The 11,850-nt window shown below is 53.2% G+C and overlaps 1 protein-coding gene across 5 annotated transcripts in view; it reads left to right on the forward strand.

Moving 5' to 3' along the window:
• Positions 1–11,850, forward strand: part of TANGO2 (transport and golgi organization 2 homolog) — a 37,572-nt gene that overhangs the window by 23,421 nt on the left and 2,301 nt on the right. For 2 of the 5 annotated variants that reach the window (XM_040619592.1, XM_040619594.1), the window contains 5 exons: positions 2,398–2,517; positions 3,062–3,176; positions 6,729–6,799; positions 9,859–10,012; positions 11,498–11,602. In XM_040619592.1, the coding sequence (XP_040475526.1) occupies positions 2,398–2,517; positions 3,062–3,176; positions 6,729–6,799; positions 9,859–10,012; positions 11,498–11,602 (565 nt within the window). The remainder of the gene's footprint in view (positions 1–2,397; positions 2,518–3,061; positions 3,177–6,728; positions 6,800–9,858; positions 10,013–11,497; positions 11,603–11,850) is intronic. The other 3 variants (XM_040619596.1, XM_040619595.1, XM_040619593.1) reach the window with 2 other exon arrangements.

The raw sequence follows: 11,850 nt of genomic DNA on the forward strand, positions 1-11,850 counted from the left end.
TCTGGGACACAGCCAAGATGCTCAGAAACAGTTTGATCCTTTCAGGTCTTGCTTTTAAGTGCTTTTCAGGTCTTGGTTAAGTGGCTCTGAAGCTATGCCCAGTCTAAGGCCAGTGATGCCCTATTTCTCAGGCAAGATGCTTCTGTCTTCCCTTGCCTGTGCTCCCTGGATCTTGAGGTTTTTCCAGGCTGACTTCTTGGAACAGGCCTGTGTAAACACTGTCTCCTCTAATCTTTCTGAATGGTTCTTTCCTGGCCACTGGTAGTTTCCTCACACACATGTACTGATCGGCTGTCTGGGGTTCTGTGCAGCTCTCTCCTCTCTGGTCCTCTGTCCCAGGAGCTGTGGTCTCCTCAATCTCCCCAGGCTCCCAGCCCTTCTCCTCGGCCAGGGAGTCCAGTGGACTCTGCCTGGGCCTCCTCCTCATGCGGTGTCTTGGAGACTCTCTCCAGTCTTGGGGTTCACCTAGTTTGTTTCTTGTCTCGGAGATCTCTCTGTCCTTTGTTTTTTGGTTTTCAGTGTCTTGAAACCCATTGTTTCATGTATTTTATTTTTTGGTGGTCTTAGGTAGGAGAGTAAATCTGGTCCCTATTGATTGGCCAGATGTGGAATTCTTGTTTACTTTTCGATGTTTGATTTGTAGGAGTTTTTTCTGCATCCCGGATTGGAGTCCCTTGTTGGATAAATGTATCGCCTACTCATTTTCTTAATGACATCTTCTGGTGAGCAGAATATTTTCTTTTAGTGAAGTGAAGTTTACTCTTTTATAGTTTATTCTGTTTGTGTCTTTGCCCACCCTAAGGCCATAAAGATGTTTTCCTCTTTTTGCTTCTGGAAGCCTTTTGATTTGGGGTTTTGTGTTTGGTCTCCGATTTATCTTACATTTTTTACCTGGTGTGAGGTAGCGGTTGAGATTCATATCTCACCCCCCCACATCTTTCCAGCTCTTCTAGCCTTATTTATTGAATAGATACTCTTTCGCCTATTGCATTCCTATAGCAACTTAGTTGAAAATCAGTTGAACACACACGTATGGATCTATTTTGGACTCCTTTGTGCCCTATTGATCTGTTCGTCTGTCATGATGCCAACATCACAGTGTCTCAATTACTGCAGCTTTTTTAGCAAGTTTTGCAATCAGGGGGTGTTAAGTCCTCCAGCTTTGTTCTATTTCAGGAGTTCTTTGGCCATCCTGGCTCTTTTGTGTGTGCATATAAATTTTAGAGTCAGCTTGTTAATTTCTAATAAACAGAAAGCTTGCTGGGATTTGGTTTTGGGTTGTGTTGACTCTTCTGGCCATTTGGAGAAGACTGTCATCTTAACAATATTGACTCTTCGGCTGAGGAACAGGGCATATCTCTCTCTCTTTTAATTAAAGCTTCTTGACTTCTTTCAGCGCTGCTCTGTGGTTTTCAGTCTTTAGTCGTTACACATTTTTCCTTAAATGTTGTTTTACGGCTTGGTTTGTTTAATGCTATTATTGTAAATGGCATTTTTAAATTTTTTTTCTGATTCTTGCCTTTATTTACTTACCAGTTCTAGTAGATTTTTTAAAACTTAATTTATTTTTTTAGTAATTTCTGTATCCAACATAGGGCTCAAACTTAGGACCCTGAAATCAAGTGTCCCATGCTCTTCTGACTGAGCCAGCCAGGTGCCTCCTAGCAGATTTTTTTTTGTTTTTTTTTTTTGGTAGATTCCTTTTGGATTTTCTTCACCTGTAATCCAGTCGTCTACAAATAAAGACAGTTTATTTTTTCCTTTCTGATCTTTCCATCTTTTATTTCTTTTACTGTTATAATTTATTATTATTATAAAAATTACATTTTAATGATTTAGCTGCTTTTACCCCAGTCTTCAACTGAAATGATGCTCTAATCTAGGAAGACACTTTTCTATGGCTTTAAGGGCCTTACCAGCCCAGTGGTGAGGCCCCATGGAGGACTGACCGTGGCTTGGGCCTGTGGGGTGGGAATGAGGCAAACAGGCGGACCCAGATGTGGCTCCTAGTGAAGCAACCACCCTGAGGGCCTATGTGTCCTGCTGGGGGAGGACAGCCAATGGCCCTGCCCTGACCCAGGATGTGGGGTTGGGGCCTGGTGCCGTTGCTAGGATGGACCTGGCACTGTGCTCCCAGCCCAGTGTTGATCCAAGTGTCAGGATGCATTCCACACATGCCAGGTCCCACCGCAAGCTTTCAGGGACTCCCATGGGCATCAGATGTCATCCTGGGGGCAGGGTCTCTCTCACATGCCCTCTGGGCTTTGGGGCTGCCTTGCCCTGCGTGGTTCAAGCCCCTGTGCCTTAGCCAGGGCTGCTGGGCTAAGCATGTATCTCCCTAGGACACAGGGACAGGGCAGTAGGTGCTACTGGTAGTGACACTATCATCTGTTACAGGGCTTGACATGGAGGAAGGCAAGGAAGGAGGCACATGGCTGGGCATCAGCACACGGGGGAAGCTGGCTGCACTCACCAACTACCTGCAGCCACGGCAGGACCGGGATGCCCGGGGCCGAGGTACCGTGGGGCCGTGGTGGAGGGGGCGGGGCAGGGGGGGCGGGCTGTCCTTGGGCACATGCAGACACAGGAGGAGGAAGAAGAGGGGTGGTTCTGGCTCTGAGGCCCACTGGCTGGCATCACTGTGGGAACCCCCCTCTGCCTGGCCCACGGGGCACCTACCTGCACAGACATGGTTTGCCCCTCTCAGGGAACACTCTCCACATTTGTGCCCCCAGTGTCACTTCTGGCTGTTGTCATTGTCCCGCACCTATAAGATGTTTGCAGAGCAATACGCCGTGGGAAGACAGCTCCATGTACACACATTGTCCCCACCGGAGATTTTTTCCCCTCATGCTGTACTTCCATTCTGGGTGTAATGGCAGAAAAAAAAAATTAAAGCCGAACAAAAACAGTTCTTGATGCAGACCTCCTTAGCTGCCAGGCCAATGAGGTATGGCTGGTGTGGTTGGTGTTTAGCCTGCACTGGCCCCATGTCAGTCTCCCCAGCAAGAGGGACTCAGCCCTGCTGCCTCGGCCATGTGTGTCTGTCCCCTACCCACAGGTGAACTTGTGACCCACTTTCTGACTACAGACATGGACAGCTTGTCCTACTTGAAGAAGGTCTCTGCGGAGGGCCACCTGTACAACGGCTTTAACCTCATAGCAGCTGACCTGAGGTGGGTCTGCTGGGAGGGAGACGGCAGCCCATCGGGCACTGTCACAGAGCTGAGTTGTGGGCTTGACAGGAAGTGGGGTTTCCACCCTGCCACTCAGCTTGGGGTACTGTGGCAACCTCTCCAGGGACATCACTCCTGGTGGGCATGGTGAAGGTCCCCTGGGCTCACCGACTATTGAGGGGACGCAGGGAACAGAGCCTGGGCTTCCCGTGGCAGCGTGAGGGCTGTTGGGCTCCTACACGCGAGCTGTAGCATGACTGCAGTGGGCATCTCCAGCCACGGGGGGCACTGCTTGCCCATGCCGGTCCTTTGCCCCTGAGGTCTCCTGCACATGTCGGTGGCTAAGGAGTGCCCTGTTTTGGACTGCACCTCACTTGCCCTGCTGTCTGGTGTGCAGAGGTGCCCCAGGCTGGAGATGGAAGGTCCAAGCACCGCCGACTGGTCCCGAGCAGCCCGGCAGCTGGCGGTAGTCAGGTGCTGCTGAGCTCTGGGGCCTCACAGTGGCTTCTTCAGGGCAGTGTGTCTGAGCATGGGGTGTGGCTCATCTCAGCTTCTGCAAGGGGCTCATTGGACAGCTCCAGGGCCTGTCTGGAGTTGTCAAGGGGCAGCACAGCTGTCCCAGCTGCCCATGGGCCCCATCACCAGAGGACCTGAAGGCTCTGCTGCACCATCATTTGGGGGAAGGCTTTCCCTACCTGGAGTCAGGCAGATAGGGAAGGAGCAGAAGCAGGAGGAAGGGTCCCTGAGAGGCCTGGAGCCTCAGGGGTGCCTGCACTGGCTGAGAGTCAGGAGAGAGGTTGCTGGCACCCGGCAGAGGGCCCCTGGCAGTTGGGGTGTTGCCAGGCCCAGTGAGGCACACAGAGGTGCGGCACTAGCCAGCAGTTACCCGGATGGCTGTGTGGTGGTGGCTGCTGAGCCCTTCGTGTGCAGCACCTGGCACATCCTCACAGCTGCCCCCTGTGCACCTGCTGTGGCTGAGTCCCAGTGGGCAGCTGACGTGGCTAAGGCCCCTGAGGGTGTGTGGTGGGGCCGGGGTCTCCTGGTGCTGCTCTGGGCTATTGGCTGGGGTCCAGGTGCCCCTGGCGACAGTAGCCCCATCCCACCAAGTAGGCACCAGGTTGGGAAGGAGCGCTGCGCTTGTGGCCTTGGTGCCACTGGACACCGGCTTGCAGTGTCTGTGTTTCTGAGGTGCTGGCTGGCTGCTGTTGAGCTGCGGCCTGGCTTCTCCGGGTGTGTTTGTCTGTGTGGCTCCCATGCCTGGACCCTGGCCATGGCCCTGCAGTAGCTTAGGCGCCATCTACACTGCTACAGACCCCATGGGGCTGTCTCTAGCCCAGCGCCTATTGCTCAGCAACATTTGCTGGGGGCTGGCTGAGGAGCGGGCGCTCGTCTGCTTCCCATGGTGGACACTGAGCCTTGAGGGAAAGCGATTGTTGGTGTTTGGTGCAGAGTAGCCGGGGTCCTGTGGCACCCTTGTCCCCCGGGGTGGGAGGTGACCCCAGAGCCCGTGCTCAGGACTGTTGATCAGATGCAGGGAGAGCAGCTAGGGCTGCGTGCTGGGTATCAGGCTCCCACCCGGCCCTTTCTCCAAGTGTGCAGACAGATGTGACAGATGTTAGACACTATTGAGAGTCTTGGTGCATAAGGCAGATCACGGCAGGTGGGGGAGTGGTAATGCCACAGCCATGAAGGGTGGCCAGTGTGGAGAGGCCCTGGCTGGGCGTCCTCACCTCCGATGCCCCAGGGCCCATGCGCATTTCTCAGAGCAGGCCACACAGAGTGGCTGGTAGATTCAGGCATTGGTGGGAACAGCCCGACAGGGCAGGTGGCATGTCCTGTGCTCCCTCCTGGGGGACTTGCACTTTACAGATGTGGCCTGGGGACGGCAGGGGGTTTGTGAATTTGTCCTTCAGTGAAGTGAGCATCCATCGTCCTTCCCCCCTGCCCTCCCCTTGTGTACCCCCACTGCCAATGCCCCAGAGGCCAGTGGATGTCGTCAGCTTCCACCGGGGGAGGTGGTCAGTACCCTGCGGTTGGCCCGTGACCAGACACCTAGCCTGAGCCTACCTCCTTCCACAAGGAGCCCCAGGCCCACTGTACCTTGAGTGTCCACTGCATGTGGCCTGCTCAGCCCCACGTCTGCTGCATGGATCGACACATCGATGTGGAGGCTGCAGTGGCCATGGGAGGAGGTGGGTGTTGGCATGGGCCGTTGCTACCCCAGGCCCTCTCCTGCACGCCATGGGCAGCTCCTGGAGGGCAACTTCCGTGCCCTCCTTGCTCTGCCTATGCAGGGACCGCTTTGTTTGTCATTCTCTGTACATCTGACTCGGTCTGGGAGACCCGCAGCCCAGCAGGACTCAGTGCTCAGCAGCCATGTCAAGTGGCTGGGTGACGAGGGCCCCGTGCTCTGAGTGGACACCTGCATGGGCAGGCGGCTCCTGCAGGTGGGCTTGGACCCCTCAGTGCCTGAACAGCTCTCCTGGCTCCTGGGACCACAGGGTCAGAGCCTGCCTCCCTAGACACAGCCCTCAAGGATAGGTGGTGGCCAGGGCAACCGAGCGGGTTATGCCCAAAGGCCAGGTGTGGAGGGCTGAGGCCAGAGGGTGGAGGGAGTCAGCAGTCAGCAAGCCACCCCAGCAGTAGGTGTCAGAAGGAAGTCAGGGTCAAGAAGAAGAGAGCCTCATAGCTATCATGGCCAGTCCCTGACCAAGCATGGCAGGAGTGGGTGTTCAGTCCACGGTGCTTCATGCTTTCTAGCTTTTTGCCTATAAACAAAATTTTTTTCTGGAGTCATTAGCCAGATATCTTAAGAAATGAGCCAGGGGTGGTGGGGAGGAAAAACACGAGCAGAATATGAAGCCACCTGGAGCCAGGGTGGGTGCAGCCAGAGGGATTCCCTGGCAGCCCCACCCGGCCCTTTCTTTGCAGTGGTTCACCCTGGAGGCTGAGGTCCCTGTGCAGCGTTCTCTGCACCTGTGGGAAGGTGGCTCCAGGAAGAGTGCTTCTCTAGTTTGCAGAGAAGGCAATTTCAAGGAAGATTTACTATGGTATTTAGGAGTGGGAACATTTTCAGCTCTGAGCAATTTGAGCTATTTTTAAATGCATACTCAGCACATAAAAGTAGGCAAATGTGATCTTTAGTGCTTTGTTCAGAAGCCTCTCTTACCCTGGGGCATCCCACTGTGTCTGGAGGTATCCGGAGATGGGCTGTGGGGGTGGGGACGGGTGTCTGGGGGTGCAGTGCAGTTATTAACACACACAGCCCACAAGTGCTGGTGCCATGAGGGCATGCAGTGAGGCAGGAGGGTCTTTTACATGCTGCCCCTCCCAGGCTGCTCCCAGGCCAGTGGTCTCCGTGGTGAGCTGGGAGTCAGGAGCCAGGGGTCTCAAAGATCCTACCTGTGAGGCCCCTGAGAGGCTGGGGCCCTGACTACCTCCTGTCCTGGTTGCAGTGAGCCATTGTCCCTGTGCTGTGGAGGTTGGCAGGCAGTGAGAGATTTGGATAGCCCATGGCTCCCATCTGACCCTCTCTCTCCTCCCTGTCCACAGCACAGAGAAGGGAGATGTCATTTGTTACTATGGAAACCGGGGGGAGCCCGAGCCAGTCGTCCTGGCACCAGGTAAGCCTATTCTGGTGGGTGGTGACAAGGTGGGGGCTGCTTCTGTGGGGACACTTCTGTACTTTTCAGAGACTGGGTCCCTGTCACAGTTCTCTCCTGGGATTATGCTACTTGGCCGTTTATGTGTCTTATGTCCCCATAGTGGCCTGTGGCCTACACTTGTCAGGCTGACCACAGCCAGGGCCACCTTCCCCTAGCACTGAACCCATGACTGCCCAGAGAGAATTGAAAACTGAAACTGTGTGCACAAAAGGACACAGAGGCCCCTCCTACCCCCAATTCTGTGCATTGGCCCAGAGGCCTTTGTGGAACTATCTGGAAACTACTCCTGTGATGCCTTCTCTCAGTTCTCAGTACTTGAAATCCTGTGACTGGAGATGCTTGTTTTCTGCTAAAGGGAGGAAGGAAGGGACAGAGAGAGGAAAGGTGGCAGGGAGGGAGCAAGGTCATTTCAAATCCATCGTGTAGTTTCGCTGAGTTTGACCCTGCCTGATCGTGTCACTTTTTAAAAATAACAGCTTCATTGAGATGTAATTCACATATCATACAATGTACTCACTTAAATGGTACCATTCAGTAGATTTTAGTTTATCCGCAAAGGTGTGCAACTATCACTGCTGTTGAACCCTGTGACATTTTCATCACCCCAAAAAGAAACCTCTGTCCCCATTAGCACTCACCGCCCCCCCCCCATCCCTCAGCCCCAAGCAACCATTAACCTACTTTCTTATCTCTGCGGATTTGCCTATTCTGGACATTTCGTACAAGTGTAATCATCCAATATGTGGCCTTTGGTGACTGGCTTCTTAGCATCGTGTTTTCAAGGTCCATCCACATCGTAGCAGGAAACAGGGCTTCATTCCTTTTTATGGCTAAATAATATTCCATTGTCCAGATTGTCTACATTTGGTTTTTCCATTCATCTGGTTGACGGATCCTTGGGTTTTTTTCAACTTTTGGCTATTGTGGATCATGCTGCTGTGAACATTTGTTACAAGTTTTTGTGGGGACCTGTGTTTTTCCCTCTTTTGTGTATATACCTAGGAGTGAAGTGCTGGATGGTAAGGTAACTATTTAACCCCTTCGGGGAACTGCCAAACTGTTGTCCAAAGCAGCTGTACCATTTACGTTCCCACCAGCAGCATATGAGCTTCCAGTTTTCCCACATCCTCACCAGGAGTTATTATTGTCTTTTTTTTTTTAAGATTTTTAAAATTAAAAAAGAAATCTCTATACCCAATGTGGGGCTCAAACTCAAAACCCCAAGATCAAGAGTCTCGCGCTCCCCTGACGGAGACAGCCAGGCGCCCCTGTCTTGTTGATTACAGCCGTCTTAGTGGGTGTGAGGTAGTATCTCATGGTGATTTTGATTTGCGTTTCTCTGATGGCAAATGATGTTGAGCATCTTTTCATGTGTTTATGGGTCATTTCTATGTCTTCTTTGAAGAAATGTCTATTCAGATCATTTGTCCATTTTTAAATTGGGTTGTTTGTATTTTTATTTTTGAGTTGTAGTTCTTTTTCTCTTTATTAAATAATTTTATCATTTTATTTTATTTTATTTTTTTTCAAAGATTTTATTTATTTATTTGAGAGAGAGAGTGCATGAGCTGGGAAAAGGGGCAGAGGGAGAAGCAGACTTCCTGCTGAGTAGGGAGCCCCATGCGGGATTCGATCCCAGGACCCTGGGACCATGACCTGAGCCGAAGGCAGACACCCAGGTGCCCTTAAGATTTTATTTTTAAGTAATTTCTGTGCCCAACGTGGGGCTGGAACTCACAACCCTAAGATCAAGAGTCACATGCTCTTCAGCTGAGCCAGCCAGGCGTCCCAAGTTGTAGTTCTTGATATATTCTAGCTACCAATCTCGTATCAGATGTATGATTTGCAAAAATTGTCTCCCCTTCTGTGGGTTTCCTTTTCACTTTCTTGTTGATGTCTTTTGAGGCACATCATTTTAAATTCTGGTGAAGTCTAGTTTATCTATTTCTTTTCTGTTGCTCGTGCTTTTGGTATCATGTTTAAGAAATCATTGCCTAATCTAAGGTTGGTAGCTTTTCTCCTATGCATTCTTCTAAAGTTTGTAGTTTTAGCTTTGACGTTTAGATCTTTGGGACATTTTGAATTGATTCTTATGTATGGTGTGAGGTTGGGATTCCACTTTATTATTTGCATATGGCTACCCAGGTGCCCAGCACCACTACTGAGTAGTTTTCCCTGCTTCTCTTGATGGATAAAGCACAATGATACCCCAGCCTGGTGGCCCAGCAGAGCCAAGGCTCTCTTCCTTGGAATTGGCTGCAATCACCTCAGACTCAGCCAAGACCCTCAAGGAGCAGCAGCAGAGGTGGTGGCTTCCTGTCTTCAGTGCATCTTTCAAGGGGCATGACTCCGGGGCCTCTCCACTTCAAGGTCATGCCTCTCCTTTTTTTTTTTTTTTTTTGACATGAGAAAGCCTTTTCTTTTTTCTCACATGTTCTTTTAACTCACTGAGAACTTGTTCTGAGGTTGTGCTGAGTCCCTATCATTCCCCAGGCCAGGGTCCTGGCCAGTATAGAGTAGAGGGGGGCCCTGCCTACTCCCACTGAGTTGAGGCCATTTTGATGTTGACAGACTCCCTAACCACTGACTGATATCCAGCAGGTACCCCTCTGACCTCAGGTTGCTATTCTCCCACCTTTGCCTTTCTCAGGCAGATCCACACCTTGTGGCTTTTTCCTAGCTTAGACACGGGAGTGAGATGGGGAGATGGTTCCTTCTTGAGGTTCCCCTTTCTTTTGCCTAGTTTAAATTCAGGTTGTTGATTCCCTATTATTCTGTCCATCAAGGCTGCTTGGCACTTGGCACTCACACTGCTGTGCTGAGTTCTCCACCCCTCACCACACAGACGGGTCAGAAGTGTGCATAGTGCTGAAGTGTGGGGTCCTCTGGGCTCAGTGTCCCCGGCCATACTCCTGGCCCCTTGCCCAGTGTCGGGTGGATGGGTAGGTAGGCGGGCATTTACCCTGAATTCCCACAGTGGGGTATCTGCACTGGTTGGGCTGTCCGCTTCCCTGCAGGGACCTATGGACTAAGCAATGCACTGCTGGAGACGCCCTGGAGGAAGCTGTGCTTTGGAAAGCAGCTCTTCCTGGAGGCCGTGGAGCGGAGCCAGGCACTCCCCAAGGATGTCCTCATTGCCGAGCTCCTGGATGTGCTCAACAATGACGAGGCGTGAGTGGGCGGATCCTGCTGGGGCGAGCAGAGTGTCCCCCTTCTTCTCTAGCCTTGGGACATAGAGGCAGGCAGGCTGTGCTGCCCTGGGAGGCTTGTGGAGGTGACTGGGGCCAGCTCCTCAGCCAGGGGGAGCCTGGTAGACATAACTGTTCTTTGTTCCTCTCCTAACTGCTCCCCTCCTGGGCCAGTGCAATTGGAAGCTCAATGCTCTCAGAGGCTTGTTGTGGGCCTGTGTGGGGAGAGAGTAGCTGGAGGTTCCCCACGTCTGCACACAACTAGCGGGAGATTCTAGAAAGCTCCAGGTGCTTAGCAAACTACAGAAGCAAGCAGCCAGCCTGGGAGTATGTCTAGGGGTTAACTGTCTTTCCCATGTGCTGTCCTACCAGTGCTGTGGCACAGACACACCTGTCCCGGGAATTGCCTGGGGGAAAGGAGCTCCTGACCCAACTCCCTTAAGGCACCATGGTGGCCTCTGCACACAGTACCTGTCTCAGGGACTCCACCCCCTGGCATGACCTGGCCATACCACCTGGGGGTCAGAGGTGGTGGCCTAGCTACCTTCCTCCCATGCCGCAATGTGGCCCATACTCAGGCCAGGCCACTGTCCTGCCCAGATGCCCTGGCAGCCCCTCAGAGGAGCCCCCACGGGCTGCCTCCCGCTCCTCTCTCCTGGAACCCCTCCCTTCCCCTCCCTTACTCTCCATCTCCTTTTGGAACCATGAACCAGGGCACTTTCAGCCTCAGCATAGCCACCCCTCAGTGAAGCCCTACTTGGGATGGTCCAGCATCCCATGCTCCACTGTAAGTCACGTGGCCCTCGGTCACCCTCTGTCATGCCCGCTGGCTTGAAATGGAGTCCTGGCTGCTTTGACAGCTGTGGTCCCAGCACCAGCTTCAGTGGCTGGCAAGCTGCAGGGCTCAAGTGAGCTCCTGTCACTTGGGGAGATGCCCATAGGGTACCTCTTGGGATAGGCAGGGAGCATGTGTGGCCAGTGACCCCTCATCCAGGCCCCTGCCCCACAGCACCCCTAACCACTCAGACCTCACCAAGACAGGAAAGTGAGTTTGCTCTGAGAGAGCAAGTGAGTTTGCTTCTGTCCTTCCTGGGAGGGCCCTGCACAGCTCTGACCAGATGGACCTCCTGCATTTGCAGATTTAGCAGAGCCTTCCCCAGTGCTGAGCTCATAGGTGCTCATGTCCCTGGGGCCTGGGAAAGCTCCTGGGGGCCCTGGTGGTGGGGAGCTGGCCTGGCAAGCCTGGGCCCAGTCTGGCTGCCTGGGCCCAGTGATGGAGTCCTAAATAAAAGACTGGACTGAGATTTGGGGGCCTTCAGTAGAAAAGTGTACAGAACGGCCCTTGTGGATCCCCCAAACCGCCTTGTGAGGCTGGTAGGCTCCTTAGGCCCTGCAGGCCTTGAGGATGGCAGGGGGGGCTGTGGGTGGGTGGGTGGGGGTGGCGGTGACCCCTCGTCTGTCCTTCCAGGCAGCTGCCAGACCCAGCCATTGAGGACCAGGGCAGGGAGTACGTGCAGCCCTTTCTGAGCAAGTATGCGGCTGTGTGTGTGCGCTGCCCAGGCTATGGCACCAGGTATGAGGGGCGGCTGGGTGCATTCAGTCCTGTCCCATGAGGAACCCGGCCTCCCTGAGCTCTGTGGATCCCAGAGCCTCTGCCCTGTCTAAAAGCAGCTGCCATTTCAGCCTGGGGGGCTATGGGGCCAGCAGACACCACAGTTGACGGTTATGCACGATATGCTCCCGGGGTACTGAAGAAATCCTGGGATGCTTCCTGCTCCCTACACAGCCACGAGGGGGCTGGGATGGCTGTGGGTGCAGTTG

The sequence above is a fragment of the Ursus maritimus genome, unplaced genomic scaffold, assembly GCF_017311325.1.
Source record: "Ursus maritimus isolate PB19 unplaced genomic scaffold, ASM1731132v1 scaffold_33, whole genome shotgun sequence".
NCBI classification, from domain to species: domain Eukaryota; kingdom Metazoa; phylum Chordata; class Mammalia; order Carnivora; family Ursidae; genus Ursus; species Ursus maritimus.